This window comes from Pan troglodytes, chromosome 2 (genome assembly GCF_028858775.2).
Source record: "Pan troglodytes isolate AG18354 chromosome 2, NHGRI_mPanTro3-v2.0_pri, whole genome shotgun sequence".
Lineage (NCBI taxonomy): Eukaryota > Metazoa > Chordata > Mammalia > Primates > Hominidae > Pan > Pan troglodytes.
Genome location: NC_086015.1, coordinates 168,924,186 through 168,943,992, shown reverse-complemented (window position 1 = coordinate 168,943,992; position 19,807 = coordinate 168,924,186). Strand labels below are relative to the sequence as shown.

The following is a 19,807-nucleotide window of genomic DNA, read 5'->3' as shown; positions in this document are numbered from 1 at the left end:
AAATGAGTTATCAACTATGTGCTGAAATATCAATGACAAGCAAGTAATTTTCTGTAACACAGATGTAAAAAAAAGATACTCTGCTTTTTTTGTGTTAAATTAGCTGTGTCTTAAAACCTACATATGAAGAAAATTCTAATGGGTGATCTGTAGAGCATTTTGGTATACCACAAAGTAGAAAAAGAACCTGATACTAAAAATAGAGTACATACAACTTCATGGAAAATTTTAGTTATTACTATTTTGAAGTATTTATTTTGTGACAAGAACAAAAAATTCTTTGAGAAATAGCAAAGTCAAGATGTTTAAATTTATCTTATAATTTTGAAATAAAAAATATGTAGTGTTTTGGAATTGTGCATGGTGGAAATATGTTGTATTTCACAAAGCTTTTAATTGATACAGACAGAATTGTCTCTCTTGTTATTTTGTAAGTCTTTGGAGATTTCTTCAAATTATAGAATAAAATACTGCATCACTTCAATAGCTATTTCAATCTTTTGAAATAGCTGCATCTATAGGCAAAGGAATCTTATTATCTCTAAATTACAATTTGGTATGTCATGAGTTATTTCATAGGACAAAGTTTGTTAAATGAACACTCACTGGCAGTGTCATTAGTGCTTTGCTCTTGAACTCAACTACGAGTCAGCTCTGTTTAAGTTGCCATTCACAGAAGACAGAAATGAATGTGCAGTTAAAATGGTGCCATAAGTAAAGTAGAGCAGAATTAGAAGAAAAGCGGACAATTTAGAAACATAAGAATTGCTGTACTGAATCAGACCATCGGTTCTCCTGGTTTAATATCCAGCCTCCAGCAGCTGTACTTGTTAGTTTCTACAGCTTTAAAAGAAAGAAAAAAGACTACATAATTTACCTAGACAATTGTGCCATCTGTGATCTGGAGAAATTTTCTCCTTGACCTCTCTCAAATAATACCCTAAAGCAGGAGGTTTCAATCTTGCTATGATATTGGTTTAGCTTGAATAGCTCTGATTATTAATAATTCTTATTAAATTATCCAATTCCTCCATAAAATAAACTAGTACATCAAGAAACTGTCTCTAAAGCTGCTGAATTTATGGTTGAACATGTCTGCATCTATGATAAAATACGAATTTATGGTGCATATTCAATATAAGTTCTTGATGGCAAAAATCTGCCTCTTGATAACCATACTGGATGAATGTTTACTTCTTCCAAATTCTACTGGACTTAGAGACTTTGGCCAAACAAAACAAAAAAAACAAACTTAGATCGGCTCATACTACTCCAAAATTTCTATCTATTAATAATATACAGAAGGTATCTGAATGATGAAGGATTTTTTGTGTTGAACTTTTAGAAAAGTTCAACCAGAGTTTTTCTTAATATGATTTAGCATAAGGTAGAATAAGAGCAAGGAATGAATTACTTATCTTTGTCACTTTAATCTTTTGTTTATGTTAGAAAAGGCTGAAAAACTTTATAGTTTCTTGATTATTCTAAATACCACCTTCAGATCAATATTTCTAAAATATTATGCTCACACTAGCCATTTAGTCAAAAGTTCCTCAAGAGTAGTAAATGCCTACAAGTTCGATTTCAAACAATTTTCCAGGGCTGTTAGACCTTAATGTGACAACACTAATATCCTAAGTCCATAAATTCAATTGTATCTCCTTCTATCCTAGAATTCAACAAAACTAGTTTTTTCGTCATTATTTGAACTAAGAAGTAGATTAATCATTAATGTCTATGTTAATTCTATCCCTTTTTCTAGCGTTCCCGACTTTCCTTTCTAGCTCAGGTCCTTATTTCCTCTCTTTCAGCCAGATTCCCATTCCATCAGGTAATTTCCTTTCAAGCATGTAATGACTGCTCCTTCTTCTGAACAATTTGTGGCCCTTTTTTTAGACTTGGTTTATGCTATCTTATGTTGTAGTTCTTTCTTTCCCTGGGTTTTCTTGCTTATAAATTCCCTGAGGAAAACTTTGTGTTTCATATTTATATTTCTAGAGGCTAGATCTGTGTCTAACTCATACTAATAACATAAAGATATATTATAAGGAAATCTACAGATGTAGTGACTGTGTAGAGCCACTTTTAAAAATCTCTGAGTTCCTGTTTGTGTGACCTTGGCATTAATATGTTATTGAGTGCTATAAAGGTATAAATGAGCTCAACACTGTAGATATTGAAAAGATAGAGTCGACAGTTATTCATTTTCAAATCACAACTATAAGCATGGGAAATATCATAAAAAGATAATATGAAAGTTTTGAATGAGTTTAGACACATAAAATTGGAAAATAAAAGAATTCCAAGAAAAAGTAACAGCTAGAGCAAAGAGAAGAAATGAAAAAAGGAGGGATTTACTGGGGAACTCTATCTAATTCCCTAATTCCTATTGGCTGGGTGTATAAAAAGAATATCTGAAAATAAATTTGGAAATGTGGGTGGTACCATGTTCATTAACCTTAATATGAAACCACTGAAGAATTATTGAAAGATTTTTAATTAGTAAACAGATCTATGAGATGTTAGCTAAACTTAAAAGTGGGACTGAAAGAAGTTTCCTGGAGTAATGAGATTATTACATAATAAGATTTGTAATTAAACTTGGTCTTAAACTCAAGCAGTATTAATAAGAGTATATAGAATGAAATAGATGCAAAAGATGAGTAAGTGATATGATTCCTTATTGTGAATTTTTTGGGCCTAGGATAAGGGAAGATAATGAAACAAAAGTAACACCACCCTTTGAGCATGTTTAAGTGTGAATGAAGATATATTTTATTGAAATAAAAAATTTCTTCTTCCAATATGTTAAGCAGAAATGCATATAAAAAATTCAACTTTAAATTTCAATTCTTAAAATTTTAAATAACATAGTGGTTCTCAGTACTCAAACCACTAAGCCCAGTTCACTTACGTTTCATATCATCAATATATATCCACATTTTTTCTGTCTTAAACTCTTTAAAGCTCTTGTGAACAGTGTTAGAAAACAATATTCTTTTTAATCTAACAATGATTTCAATTTTACTATAATGTCTCTATTTTATTATTTAGGAATCCAAATGAGACTCAGAACAATAGCACAAGATGGCCTGTCTTCAAAAGCACTGAACAAAAATATCTAACCTTGAATACAGAGTCAACAAGAATAATGACGAAACTACGTGCTCAACAATGTCGATTCTGGACATTATTTTTTCCAAAAGTCTTGGAAATGACAGGTGTGTCTGTTTTTAGTGTTTGGTTATTTAATAGATGATGGGTTATGTAAAAAAGGGATGAAGTATACTCTCCAAGGCACGGTGATGGAGTTACTATATGTATCTTTGACTTTAAAATAACTTGGTTTAATGAACACATTATTTTTAAGACTTTCTTCTATCAAGTTTAGATATGTTTTGAACTCTTACTATATGACCAGTACTTTAGTAGTTAAATAAAGAAAACTAAAATATAGATTTCACCCTGTGGGAATATAAAATAGAAAAAGGAAACTAAAATAGAGCCCTACTTGTTATTCAGATAATCTTTGTGGAATTAGTTAATGGACAAAGAAATAAATATATCAAATAATCATAATGTATAGAACTAAAAAATAAGAAGCATAAATTGGTAAAAACAGATTTATTGATAAATAATAGAACCTTGATTTAAACGGAGAAAATAACTCCAAAGTTTATATATTTAAAAACACAATAAAAAATTTCTAAATATTCTGAACTTGGAAATATTTATCTAAGAGCACACACACACATTACATAATATAATATTATATAATATTACATATTATAAACAAACAGTTATTTAGTTAACTAGTCTTAAGGAAGTGATTGGTGAGAAATAGGTAAGGAAATACGATGAAAATTTGTTCAGATTATTATCTCAATATTCATTATTAAGAAAATATTTCAATCCACTTGAGTGATCAAACATGTGTCACCTTAGTTTGATCTTCTCTGACAAATATGAGATATATCCAACTCACTGTCTAGATTTTAAAATTTCAGCTGTTTATAATCCATGTGGTTCCTGAAGTATACTTTCTAAAAGTAATTGATTTTCAGCCATCAGACATATTGCTGGTCAGGTCCTTCAGAGTTTGCTATTCTGCTCATCATGACGATCTGTAATTTTCAGGCTCTATATTTGGTATCATAATACAGTAGATGTTTTCCATTTCTTGTTTAGATAAGTTGGGGGCTAGTTTCAGCAAATATGGGCATCTCAGAGCTGTATTTGATTGTTTAATATGCCTTTTGATTATCAGACATTACTCACAAAAATTATCATTATGTACTCCATCTGCTTGGGAAATGTTTCTGATATACCAGTGCTCTGTGTATTACCAAATGTTCTGTGACATAATATATAACCAGGGATGGGATTCTGCTTCTCTTGGCAGAGCAACAGTGCCATCCTTTTGTCCTCCGGGTGTAAATAATGATGAGGTAACTCATTAATATGCCAAGAGAGCCAAAGAGATACTATCATTTATCATATCACATACTATATATTATTAATCTTTATTTAAAATATTTTTATATGAGAGAGTTATAATTTGAGATATAATGAGTGGGTTATTTTAAGTGACTTATTTATTATAAGCCACGCTGAGCCCTTCTGGTTAAATCATGTGTGATCTATTGCAATTTATGCGATGATACAATAAAATTTGAATATCAGCATTTTAAAAAACTATCCTTCACAAATTTCTATTTCCAAATACTTACCTGCCAGAAAGCAGATTAAATAAACAAACTCCAAAGTTTTTGCCAGCTGCTGCTGTTTCCCATACAATGTTGAACAAATTCCTAGCTTGTGTAATGCTGAGCTCTATGGAAATACCTACCTAGCTGTGGTCTAGGACCACGCTTAAGGTTAGGTTCAGTGTGTCTTGAAAATATAATTTTGTATTATACCATTTTTTCTAATTAATTCCCCCATAATAAGGTTTTCATATTAGATATATTTTATAATTTTGAAGTAAATGCATGATACAATTATTGTAACATGTATTCACTAGTAATAAAAATGTTACATTTGAACAAAATCAGTTTGAAGTTACAAGGATTTAGGTTTTATAAATAAATAGTGTGGACAGATAAAAAAGATTAAGGGTCCATGTTCTTGCCATATCTTATATTTTTCAAGTCACAAAAATTCAAATATTTTAATCTTTAATGTTTTGAGAATGTGTTATTCAGATGACCTGGGCTAAAGTTTTTGGAATTTTTTTTAAAGCAACTTTATACCTAAAGAAAAATTTCAAAGAATAACTACTAGCTGGCTTTCTTAAAAGGAAAAATGTTTACCTTACTCAAGATGGAAGCCCAATAAGCTTTGTAAGTACCACCTCAGCAGTAGTTTACATTTGAGCAATAAATGTTCTCAAATAAAATGATTCTTGAAACTTGTTTAAACACACAAATTCTAACACTTAACTTTCAGACCATACTTCAGCACATGGCTATGCTGTTATTGCATGCAGCTGCAAGAAATAAAATTCACAATATTTATTTCAAATGTTATCAAATTCAGATTTCCACAAGGATATAACTATTCAATATTACAATATCATACCTATTTGAAAAAGAAAAGGAAGTAGAAAAATGACCCATTGTCAAGGATAATATTTTTTCACTAAAGGTGGAAGAGTAAATTTATTTAAAGAACAGAAGTCCTTCATATTATCCTAATGAAGAAAAAAAGTTAGATCCAATAATTCCTCCATTGACCTTTGAATAAATCGTGCTTGCCAATACTAAAAAGCACGTGTAAATTTAAGGGCCAAAATACCCTTTGAACTGGTTACTTTGAAAATCATTTACTACTATTTGCTAATCAGTTAGCAAGACTGGCAGTCAAGGATGAGGGAGTGCAAAGGTGATTTGGAGAAAATATTGAAACTAGTTTATTGTCTTAATATGCCTGAATTATCAATTCCTCATTAAAAGCAAAACAAAACAAATAAACAAGTGGCTTCGAATAACTTAATAATCAAGTTAAATTAACTGTTCCACTTTAAACTACATGAAGTCTTCACAAAGCCTAGCCTAAGTTTATACTAGTTCACTCTATGTTCTTACCCCATGCTCAAAATTACAACAGAACAATTAATGATTGAGATTTATTGCATAAAGAAATATGCATTCCATGATAAGTTTAATAACTGATCAAAAACAGAAAAATAATAATGTGATGGAGACAGATTTTCAGTGAACACTCAAATACATGAAGAATGTTGTTTCTTAATTATGATGGCAGACTTAATTAAATATCAGTATAATCTCTCCTATCTTCACCTCCACTAGCAATTGTGGGTTAATTCACCTTTGCATTCTCTTCTGCTAGGGTCTAATGTTTGTGTCCCCCTAAAATTCATATGTTGACATCCTAACCACTAAGGTGCTGGTATTAGAAGGTGAATCGTTGGGGGAGGTGATGAGTTCATGGAGAAAAAGCCCGTTTAAAAGGGATTAATGCTTTAAAAAAAAATCCTGAGGGAACTCCCCCATTCTTCCATGTGAGAACATAGCAATGAGACTGCCATCTGTGAACCAGAAAGCAGGTCCTCATCAGACAACAGTCTACTGTTGCTTGATCTTAGATGGAAGTATAATCTGCTGGAAAGCCTCCTCAATTGTGAAAAATAAATTGCTGTTGTATATAAGCTATCCAGTGTATGATGTTTTGTTATGGCAGTCTGAATGGACTAAAATATTTTCTAATTCCTTAGACTTTGTTAAATAGACTTAGCTCTGGTGAAAATTTACTCAGTGTCCTTTTTGGCTAGACAAAAAACAACAACCACACACAAAAAACTTATCATTATTATTTTCATAGGAGAGAAAACGATTTTTTTTCAAATGTGACAATACATGCAAAACAAAGATCACAAAGAAGTGAACTGAAAAAGTTATGCCAATGTGTTTATAAATTTACTGTTTCACAAATTGCCTTCCACGACTATTCCCTTCTCTTTACCCTGTGAGGCATTAAACAAAAAATTGATTCCCATCTTTTCTATCTCCCCAAAACCCACACACAAAGCAAGTTGTCTCTGTTTTACAATCACAACAAGACTTGGTGACATTTGAAATAATTTTAAAGTAGTAAAATCACTCATATTACTGAGTTGGTTAAAAAGGATATTATTATTGATTTAAAATTGGGCATAGAAAGCTGAAGAATAAAAATATAACAAATTAATAGGTCATAGGTATCAAGGTGAATATATATATGTGATATATTCATATTTATGTAGAGAGCCTCTAACCTCTTATTAGATTTATGTCCTATTAATATGCTTTGAAAATTTATACTAAAATTGCTAGCCTAGGTATAAAGTACTATCATTTTTCCAAGGAATACTCAGGTCAACAATATGAGTTGTTACATTTACTTATGCATATTGTATCATAGAAATTCACATTTTGTGTGTGTGTTTATCATTCATCCATTAGGCAATTATTTTTAGAAAATAAAAACTTTATTATTTATTATTTTTCATACCACATAAAAATTTATAATCTGCCAGATTTTAACTGTTTTATGTATACTGAGCCATTTGGTCTTTTGCAGAATTTTCTTTATTTTTTTATTTTACTTCAAGTTCTGGGATACATGTGTAGAACGTGCAGGTTTGTTACATAGGTATACGTGTGTCATGGTGGCTTGTTGAGCCTATCAACACGTCATCTAGGTTTTAAGCCCCGCATGCACTAGCTATATGTCCTAATGCTCTCCCTTCCCTCACCCTCCACCCCTGAGTGGCCCCAATGTGTACTGTTCCCCTCCCTGTGTCCATGTGTTCTCATTGTTCAGCTCCCACTTATGAGTGAGAACGTGCAGTATTCGGTTTTCTGTTCCTGTGTTAGTTGTGTTAGTTTGCCGATGATGGTGGCTTCCATCTTCATCCATGTCCCTGCAAAGGACATTATCTCATACTTTTTTATGACTTCATAGTATTCCATGGCATATATGTACCACATTTTCTTTATCCAGTCTATCATTGATAGGCTTTTGGGTTGGTTTCCTGTCTTTGCTGTTGTAAATAGTGCTGCAATAAACATACATGTGCGTGGGCTTTATTTATTTATTTTTTTTGAGGTGAAGTTTCACTCTTGTTGCCTAGGCTGGAGTGCAATGACGTGATCTTGGCTCACCACAACCTCCATTTCCTGGGTTCAAGTGATGTTCCTGCCTCAGCCTCCTGAGTAGCTGGGATTAGCTGGGATTACAAGCATATGCCACCACGCCTGGCTAATTTTGTATTTTTAGTATAGACAGGGTTTCTCCATGTTGGTCAGGCTGATCTCGAACCCCTGACCTCAGGTGATCCACCTACCTCGGCCTCCCAAAGTGCAGGGATTAAATGTGTGAGCCACTGCACCTAGTCGTGCATGGGTTTTTATAGTTGCATAATTTATATTCCTTTGGGTATACACCCAGTAATGGGATTGCTGGGTCAAATGGTATTTCTGGTTCCAGATCCTTGAGGAATTGCCACACTGTCTTCCACAATGGTTGAACTAATTTATATTCCCACCAATAGCATAAAAGGATTCCTATTTCTCCACAGCCTCACCAGCATCTATTATTTCTTGACTTTATAATAATTGCCTTTCTGACTGGTGTGAGGTGGTATCTCATTGTGGTTTTGATTTTTATTTCTCTAATGGTCAGTGATGTTGAGCTTTTTTTCATACGTTTGTTGGCCATATAAATGTCTTCTTTTGAGAAGTGTCTGTTCGTATTATGTGCCCACTTTTTGATGGGGTTGTTTGCTTTTCTCTTATAAATTTGTTTAAATTCCTTGTAGATTCTGGATATTAGACCTTTGTCAGATGGATAGATTGCAGAAATGTTCTCTCATTCTGTAGGTTGCCTGTTCACTCTGATGATAGTTTATTTTGCTGTGCAAAAGCTCTTTAGTTTAATTATACCCTATTTGTCAATTTTGGCTTTGGCTGCAATTGCTTTTGACATTTTCGTCATGAAGTCTTTGTCCATGCCTTGTTCCTGAATGGTACTGATTAGATTTTCTTCTAGAATTGTTATTTTTTGAGGTTTCACCATCAAGTCTTTAATCCATCTTGAGTTAATCTTTGTATAAAGTGTAAGGAAGGAGTCCAGTTTCAGTTTTCTGCATATGGCTAACCAGTTTTCCCAGCACCATTTATTAGATAGGGAATCTTTTCCCCATTCTTGATTTTTCAGGTTTGTCAAAGAACAAATGGTTGTAGATGTGTGATGTTATTTCTGAGATTTCTGTTTTGTGTCATTGGTCTATATGTCTCTTTTGGTAGTAATACCCTGCTGTTTTGGTTACTGTAGCCTTGTAGTATAGTTTGAAGTCAGGTAGCATGATACCTACAGCTTTGTTCTTTTTGCTTAAGATTGTTTTTGCTATGCAGGCTCTTTTTTGGTTACATATTAAATTTAAAGTCGATTTTTCTAATTCTGTGAAGAAAGTCAATAATAGTTTATGGGAATAGCATTTAATCTATAAATTAATTTGGGCAGTATGGCCATTTTCACGATATTGATTCTTCCTATCCATGAGGATGAAATGTTTTTCCATTTGTTTATGTACTTTTAGTTCATTGAGCAATGGTTTGTAGTTCTCCTTGAAGAGGTCTTTAACATCCTTTGTTAGCTGTGTTCCTACATAGTTTATTCTCTTTGTAGCAATTGTGAATGGAGTTCATTCATGATTTGGCTCTCTGCTTGTCTATTATTGGTGTATAGGAATGCTTGTGATTTCTGCACATTGATTTTGTACACTGAGACTGCTGAATTTGCTTATCAGCTTCAGGAGGTTTTGGGCTGAGACGATGGGGTTTTCTAAACATAGAATCATGTTGTCTACGAACAAAGACAACTTGACTTCCTTTCTTTTCATTTGAATACCCTTTCTTTCTCTTGTCTGATTGCCCTGGCCAGAACTCCCAATACTATGTTGAATAGGAGTGAGAGAGGGCATCCTTGTCTTGTGCCGGTTTTCAAAGGGAATGCTTCCAGCTTTTGCCCATTTAATATGATATTGGCTATGGGTTTGTCATAAATAGCTCTTATTATTTTGAGATATGTTCCATCAATACCTAGTTTATTGAGAATTTTTAACATGAGGTGATGTTGAATTTCATCGAAGGCCATTTCCCTTGCAGAATTTTCAAACAGTTTCTTTTCCTACAGAGTGGAAAATGTACTTGCATCTGTAGTACGAGATTAATATGTTGTCAAAATTACAATGAGTATGAGTAATGCTGGTATAATCCCCTCTCCAAAACACCACTTAACATTTTTGTTAAAGCCAACATAAGTATTTTGTGGGTGGGGAGGGTGACTGGTTTGCAAAATGTTTATTAATGAAAATTAATGTGAAATATTCCTAATAGCAATTACCCACAAAAATATAAAAAATGGAAAGAGAAAAAAATTATAAATAGACATTTGTGGTGGTTTTAAATGGGTTATCTTTCCTAGGTAGTTGACAGTTAACTAGTTTCTGAATGTTTTCAGGACATCTTATCAGATGTATAACAAGATACCTAATAGAAATATAATTTATCTTTTAAAAAATCTTTTTTGTCAACTAATTTGATAACATTTACAGAGCCTATATGCTGCTACTGTGAGCCAGGAACTGCACTAGCAGCTAGAGCTGCACAGATGAAAATGACAGGGTCTGCTTACTCACAGTGAAGTGGAGTCAGGGCCCAGGACCATGGAAAGCTTTTAAGAAGAGAAGATACCTGCACTGAATCTCAATGTGAAGGCAAAGTGGAGAGAAGCCAGATAAGCAGGAACCAGAGATGAAGTGTCTTGTGCTAAAGAATTTAAATTATATCCTGAGTAAAGCCATTTAGTAATTTTAAATGAGAAACTGATATGTTCTGGTTATTGATTCATAAATGTATAAGCTTTTACTATATTCACGAGTTATTCTTTTTTACCTTTGTCTTCTTAGAGTCTAGATTGTAAGAATATTATATGGCATCAACATAATAATTTCATTTCTGAGGTAGGGTCTTTCTTCCAAATAGCTGCTTTTGTTTGCTGGTTCATTCGCATCAGGAATATATTCACTTCTCTTATATTTATTTTATTTGATTTATGCTTTTAAAAATTATTGTAAACTGGCTTTTTCTTGTTTTAGTGTAAAAGTATTTACTAGTAAATTTGCCTCTGAATGCAAATTTGGAAATATCATCTATGTTTGCATAAACAGTTGACTCTGGAAAAACAACCTGGGGGTTAGGGGCACAGCTGAAAATCTGCCTGTAACTCTTGAATCCCCCCAAATTTAACTACTGATTAAGTTGACTAATTAAGCCTACTTGACTGGACCTTACCAATAACGTAAACATTTGATTAACATATTTTATGAATAATATTTTTATTATATGCTATATTATTATAATAAAGTAAGCTAGTGTAAAGAAAATGAAAATCATAAGAGAGAAAATATATTTACTATTTATTGAGTGGAAGTTGATCATCACAAAGGTTTTCATACTTGTCATCTTCACATTGAGTAGGCTGAGGAGTAGGAGGAGGGGAAAAGGAGCTGTTGGTCTTGCGGTCTCTGGATTGACAGAGGTGGAAGAAAATCCACATATAAGTGGACTTGTGCAGTTCAGACTCATGTTGTTCAAGGTCAACTGTGTGTATATGTTTTACCTTTTCTTTTAAACATTTGTACTTGCAAATTTGCTTTGCCCTTGCACACAGAGATTTGCTTTGGAGAAACTTGTTTTTAATATCTCTATACATATGTGTACGTTATAAATATTCACAAACTATCTTAAGTATTAGATAATCTTTTTAGTTGATATGTCTATTTGATCATTTGAAATCTTGACATAAATTTTTATTTTGTAAACATAGATTATACAGTTCCCTATTTTACATATTTATATATTTATTAAATAGAAATTTAATAAGCTTTATTGGGGTGATAATTAATGTAACACATTATTTTTAACACATTATTTTTCTTTGGCAAAAAGTAACTTATCTGTCTCTAAGGTTACATATGTTTTAAATCAACTGTATTCTTACTACATAGTTATATGAATAAGGTCCTCAATATCCTTATTTATTTCTGCTCTATTTTTATTTAAGAAATAATAAAGTTGCATGAAATTCTACAAGAATGAAGATATTTCTCTGAAAAATAGTTACGAGAATTGTAAGCTTTATTAATATGGAAGATTTAAAATCCTATTAATATGTACTTATTTACTCATTTATTTTTTGGCCTTGATTTTTACCATGCCTGCTATACATTTGCCAACTCTATTTTTTTCTTTTATTTACATTTCTGCTATATATTTGCCCTTGTTCTTTTATTTTCACTTCTCTATATTACCGTATTTTACACGTATTATTTAAATGCCATCAGCTGAGGTCAATGGATAAATACTATGTGACCTATTGTTGATATTATGAATTAAGACACTTTTTATACATATTATTATATAGTATGATCATTGTAGTATGAATAAAGAGGACTTTATATTTACTCTCTACATAAGAATCTGGAAAGGTCAATCAATTGATTCATTTTTCTTTATAAAATATAATTAAAACCATAATATATTATGGTAATCTTTCCATTATGTTCACAGTGTCCAAAACACAAAATGTTACCACTATAAAGAAGAAAAAAAAATAATAAAACTCTTTCTACAAGTTAGGGTTCTTTATTTCTAAAATTAATTTTTATCTTCTTTAAAGAAAACGTCACATCAATCTTTGACCTGTGAATTTAGTATTAAGCCTCCACTTTCTTTTTCTCTTTTCTACACATTTCCTTTTCTTCTCTCATTCAGAATTTGATTATTTTTTCCCTTTCTCATAAAAAATATTTACGCTTAGAGAATGACAACATTGCTATTATCATTATATTTGTGGAATTTCAGACACCATGAGGCATGAAAAGAAACATTGGTGGCAGCATTATTCTTTCTTTGTATCTCTGAATTCATACAAAATATATATTGATCCCCTTCACAATAAGTACATTGAGTTAGAAGCCTGCATTTTGGTTGAGGTTACAATTCTAAGAAACTTACATTGTTTGAGCATTATGACTGTTCTACAATATAATTATGTTTTAATTAATCAATTGTAAAGCAAATACATTGCCTACCATAAAGGTCTTTATCCTCTCAAATTTTAAATAAGTTAAAATTTGCTAATCAAGTTTAATCCTTGTTTATAATGTGCCAGCCCTAAATTTTTTATTATGATGTTCCAGCCACTTAAGTTACATGGTTTTTAATCATGAATATTGCTGATGTTGATAATAATGTGAAAATTGACTTGTAACTAGATTTTGTCTTCTTAGTAATAAACAAGCCAATATGAAATAAGAAGACAAAGAAAGAGAGGAGGACTAAGAAAAGAAGGAGAGGAAAGAGGAAAACGTTTAATTTTGAATTTGATTTATTTCAAACTCAATATTTTATTTACTCATTATGGTGTATTCACTTTCTCTGGATTTCATTAGGAAATAATTAAATGTTTCATATTTTATTGTCTCAATCAATGGCCCCTATTTCTAAAGCAGATTTAGATTTATAGAGCATTTGTGAACTAAAAAGCATTTCAAAATACTAAATTGTATAGACATTTGATTAAGACACATAGGAAAAAATGTAAATTTATGTAAATCAGTGAATTTGGTATTATTCCATGAACAAAAAAGGAAAATCAGATCTAGGACTCTTTCTATAAGGATTAAAATTCATGGTCTAAATTTTAAATTACCAAAAATTTATTTATCAAGAAAATTTTTTTCTGGACTTTAGAGTTTTTATTTTATATAAGTAATATTTAAAACAACATTTTGTTATTTTTTAAAAGACCATAAAAATGGATAATTTGGTATGATATTTAACATCTTTCTTCCACATCTAATCTTTTTTGACCCTTTATAGAAGTTCTATTATTCACCAAAAAATTGTGATTATAGTGACTGACCTTTTTAAAAGCCATTTTTACATGAAAGTGAAACATTTTATGTAAACTTTCAAATATTTTTCCAATGTCCAAGCATTGTGAACATTTCAAACCTAAATATATCCTAAATTACAAGGGATATTGTAATGTCTACAAAAAGGTTTAAATATTTTTATTTTTGTACTAGCTTAAAATTAGTCACTAAATTTTCTACTCCAAAGTAATATCTTACGAAGTTTAATTAATTTCAAAGATTTCTAACTGAAAAGTATATATTAAAAGAGTTGCCAGTCCCTATTTTCAGTATACATGAAATTACTTAAAATTTTTTGTTAGTTTAATGACTGTAGCTTAGCATTCTAAAAGTTTAAAAAGTAAGAAAACCACAGTTATATATAATGCTTATTATGCCTTTATACCAGGAACAGAAATATGTGTCTTAAAACATTGTAATTTAATAGTTTTTACTGTTCACAATCTGTATTTTTTAACAATACACTTCCAAATAAATCAGAATTTCAAAGTTCTTGAAGTATATAGACCATTAGTGGTTTACTGCCTCATGCTATTCCTACCTACACACCCCTTTCTCCTAACACATGCATATACTTTGCAAACTACTTGAAAGCAGGAATTATCTTAATCATCTTTCTATTTTACAACACAATTAATAAACTGCTTTCACGGTAAGTGGGTGAAACAATGACTTAACGTTGTTTCCCATTAAAATGTATTGGCCAGGGATGGTGGCTCATGACTATTCCCAGCACTTTGGGAGGCTGAGGCGGGCGGATCACCTGAGGTCAGGAGGTTGAGACCAGCCTGGCCAACCAACATGGTGAAACCCCATCTCTACCAAAAGTACAAAAATTAGCCAAACGTGGTGGTGCATGCGCCTGTAATCCCGGCTACTCGGGAGTCTGAGGAGGGAGAATCTCTTGAACCCAGGAGGCAGAGGTTGCGGTGAGCCAAGATGGCGCCATTGCACTCCAGCCTGGGTGGCAAGAGTGAACTCTGTCTCAAAAAAATAAATAAATAAATAAAATAAAACATTGTATTATAATAAGGGTAAAATCTATGTGGAATGATAATTAAAAAGTTATCCTTATGCATTAATAAATACAGTTTGCCCTTTGTATTTGCGGGTTACACATCCATGGATTTAACCAACCATGAGTCAAAAACATTTGATAAATAAATGCATCTATACTAAACATATACAGACCTTTTTTTCTTATCATTATTCCCTAAACAATATAATATAATAAACATTTACACAGCACTTTCATTATATTAGGTATGAATTATCTAGGGATGTGCATGGCTTATGTGAAAATGTTATGCTATTTTACATTCGGGACTTGAGTATGAGAGGATTTTGGTATCCCTGAGAGGTCCTAGAACCAACTCCCCACAAATACTAAGGATGACTGTATTCATATATAATTTTCATCAGAAATAATTATCTGTTATATAACTATATATGTAAATGAGACCATTAAATGAAATTTGTGTTATTTTAAAGTGGGTCAAGAAAAGAGCATAATATCTACATATCCTCTTGAAAATTAAAGAAAATATGTGTAATGTAATTATACATAATACAATATATAAACTCATTTTCCATTTTATATGTTATACGTTATATAAATTATATATACATTATTTGCATTTTCACATAATCTGTAAAGATTTTATTAAAATCTCTTTTCAGGCAAAGCGAGCTAATAACAAATAATAAAGAATGAATAAAGAAAATAATGCTGTACTGTGTAGTTAGAGAAAATGGATTTTGTATTCGAAATTATTTTTCAGTTAATGAAACAGATAAAAATTTAGATTAATACAACTTATTCCATATTTTACAGGAAATATTGATGAAGCAGAATGGGAGTGGAAAGCAGGATTCCATCGCTGGAACAATTACATGATGGACTGGAAAAATCAATTTAACGATTACGCTAGCAAGAAAGAAAGTTGTGTGGGTCTCTAATTAATAGAATTACCCTTTATAGAACATATTTTCCTTTAGATCAAGGCAAAAATATCAGGAGCTTTTTTACACACCTACTAAGAAAGTTATTATGTAGCTGAAACAAAAATGCCAGAAGGATAATATTGATTCCTCACATCTTTAACTTAGTATTTTACCTAGCATTTCAAAACCCAAATTGCTAGAACGTGTTTAATTACATTTCACAATATAAAGTTCTACAGTTAATTATGTGCATATTAAAACAATGGCCTGGTTCAATTTCTTTCTTTCCTTAATAAATTTAAGTTTTTTCCCCCCAAAATTATCAGGGCTCTGCTTTTAGTCACGTGTATTTTCATTACCACTCGTAAAAAGGTATCTTTTTTAAATGAATTAAATATTGAAACACTGTACACCATAGTTTACAATATTATGTTTCCTAATTAAAATAAGAATTGAATGTCAATATGAGATATTAAAATAAGCACAGAAAATCATTGGTCTCTTTGTTTTTTATATAAAGGCAAGAAAGAATCTTAAAATGAGAGGCTCAGCCACTTTAAAACACCTTATAATAGAAACAGAATGCTGCTACCAAGAAACAAAATATAAAATAAAGTAATTATTTATGTAATGCCTTCAAATTATATTCTTCATTTGACTCTTGCTCTCCCTCACCTCCTCTATCCTCAAATCGCCACAAACATGTACATATGTGAATAACCTTTCCGTAATTCAAAAATTTTTAAAAAGTGGATGCATAGAAGTCTAAAGTTAGGTTGTGTACCATCTGGGACAGGGCAACCCTTGCCTGGACCCAGAAATATTAACATATTAATAGGAAAATTGTTCAATTCCAGAAGAGAAATGTTTGTACTTTCTGTAGACAAACTGTCTTATTTTTGCAATTAAAAAAATTACAGAGCTGCATTTATTAGCATGCTTGGCAAGGGAGCACATGCCATTGAATAAATTCACTGAGTAGTTTACTAAAGGAGAGAAGTTAGAGTATTTTAAGTTCCAAAACAAGGGAGTGTATATTGTTTATGCTAATTAAGCATTGAAAATTTGCCTTCAGGATAGGACAAATTGAATGTATAGGTCTGTGTACTGATGGTTAAAGCATGCCCTATTGTTTCTTTGTTTTTTTGTTCTGTTTTGTTTTGCTTTGTTTTGTTTTTTTGAGACGGAGTCTCCCTCTGTCGCCCAGGCTGGAGTGCAGTGGCACAATCTCAGCTCACTGCAACTTCTGCCTCCCAGGTTCAAGCAATTCTCCTGCCTCAGCCTCCCAAATAGCTGGGATTACAGGTGTGTGCCATCACGCCAAGCTAATTTTTGTATTTTTAGTAGAGAAGGTGTTTCACCATGTTGGCCATGGTGGTCTCAAACTCCTGACCTCAAGTTATCCACCGGCCTTGACCTCCCAAAGTGCTGGGATTACAGGCATGAGCCACTGTGCCTGGCCGCAAGCCCCATTGTTTATTGGTCAAAAAGTGTCTATAGTTAGATACAGTATGGGTCTGCCATCTTCACTCAGTCACTCAAAGTTCATGGTACCCTCCATACAGTTATAATAAGAGCCAAGTCAGTGTTTATATTACTTATGAGTTATTGTAAATAAAGATAAATAAAGATATTTGCTTTATAGCTTCTCCCTCATTCTGAGAAAAAACAACCACACACAGGATAGATGGGTTATTATACTCACCATCTTTGTTTCAGGTGTCATTCTTTCCGGATTCCACTATGTTTTTCTCAGTCACTTAAGTATCCTTTTGATGTAGAATACTCTGATATATAAAACAGGATGACACCTGTTCAACACCATTAAAGATGCTTGAAAAATATACTTGTTAAGATTAATCATTAGGAAAACAACAAATGTTCATAGAACATCTGTAAACTGCTTGATATGACAAGTCCTAGTCATATGAAAAGATCCCGTGAACTACTTTGTCCCATCTTGGACAACCAATTGGTGTGCTCTTGAATTATATCTAGACATTCCTTGACTTACTGTAATGCATTTAGCCAAATGCAACAAGAAGTGTTAGCCAGCACATAAACCTCTCCCTGTTTGTTCTATAAAAAGCTAACATGAATCTACTTTTCCCAGCACTGTTGCAGAAATCTAGGTTAAGATTATAACAACAACAACAACAACAAACCCACAAAAAAGTTGCCTAACAGAATCTATGTGAATTTCTTTACTGATATCACCACTTAAAGGTCAGTTTAGAGGGAGGATTCTAATTCAGGGACTCCCAAGTGATGGTAGAAACATGGAAGTCAGTATCTTTGGCTTCTCCTTGGTACTTCAGTGGGCACATAGATGACAAGAAGTTTGGTGAATTTAAACATTAACAGTGTGTAAGTATTAAAACACCAAATGGAATAAAACCCTTCCTACAGGGCAGACTGTGGTGAGATGTTATCTTAGCATAAACACACAAAGCCACAGGCATTTGTATTCGATACAAAGCTACAGGGGCTATTACCTAATTTTGGTAAACTTTTTAGGTATATTTCTCCAAAGTGTGAGAGAAAATTAGCTCTAAGTTTAGAAAAGAACAAGTGTAGTAAGTCCAACCAGTATCAGGGCATTTAGCCCAATCGGTTTTTTAAGTACTGGAAAGTAATTATTCTTTATCATTTGGTATTTATGTAGTATTATAAGATTAACATAACAAGTCACATTCCTTAAAAAAATTACAGCTAGTTGTGTTTTTCCAGAAATTGGCTGCTGAATATTATTAGCATGCAGAGCATATTAGTCCATTCTTGCACTACTATAAAGAAATATGTAAGACTGGGTAATTTATAAAGAAAAGAGGTTTAATTGGCTCACAGTTCCACAAGCTGTACAGGAAGAATGATGGCTTCTGGAAAGGATGCAGAAAATTTTCAGTCATGGTGCAAAGTGAAGGGGAAGCAGGCACGTCTTACATGGATGGAGCAGGAGGAAGAGAGAACAAGGGGCAAGTGCCACACATTTTTAAATAACCAGATTTTGTGTGAACTCACTCACTATACAGTACCAAGGGGGATGTTACTAAATCAGTTACAAGAACTTCACTCCCATGATCCAGTCACCTCCCACCAGGCCTCACTTCCAACACTGGGGATTACAATTGCACATGAGATTTGGGTGGGCACACAGATCCAAACAATATTGAAGAGAATAATTTTTAAAATTAAGGTAATTAATTTCTGGCCAATACAAAACTAAATTTCATAGATAAATTTTAATATAATTTTAATTATGACATTTATGAATAATATTCTAATAAATAGAACTTTCCTGACATTGCTGAAGAGGGGTGAAAAACTCGATACTTAGTACAATTTCTTGTTGCAGCTGTAGTCATACTGGTTTCAATATTCTCTATAATGTAAACAGTGTGTTTTAAAATGAGGCGATCAAGAAAAAAATAGGGTTTATTTTTTGACTAAACATACTTAATGTAAATGTAAATCTGAAGCACTATTTATCAACACCATCTTGGTGATACCTTCGGACTGTAAAAGAATAAAGCTGGGACACCAGTTTTATAAATGTATACATGCATATGCACATGTATATTTACATAAGTTTATACAGGAGCCTGCTGATGTCCAACATACGATTACAGTAATGAAAATTGCATTTTATTTTTAAGGAGCCATTCAATAAATGTCTCCACAAGTAGGAAAAAAGAAGGATATTTTGAATCCTAGGAAAGGACAGTCTGTGGTGATCTTATGGAGGTCATCTAATTAAGCATTAAAAAGTAATATAAAATAATATAAAATATTTATATACATATAAAATTTTAAAATTAAAATATATAATATAACATATATTAGGGCCAGTTGTCATTT

The 19,807-nt window shown here is 32.0% G+C and overlaps 1 protein-coding gene across 1 annotated transcript in view; it reads left to right on the top strand.

The window, feature by feature from the left end:
* BCHE (butyrylcholinesterase) overlaps positions 1-16,443 on the top strand; it is a 64,522-nt gene extending 48,079 nt beyond the window's left edge. The window contains exons 3-4 of the mRNA XM_516857.7: positions 3,055-3,221; positions 15,840-16,443. Of these exons, the coding sequence (XP_516857.2) occupies positions 3,055-3,221; positions 15,840-15,964 (292 nt within the window). The 3' untranslated portion in view covers positions 15,965-16,443. The remainder of the gene's footprint in view (positions 1-3,054; positions 3,222-15,839) is intronic.
* The last annotated feature ends 3,364 nt before the right edge of the window (positions 16,444-19,807 follow it).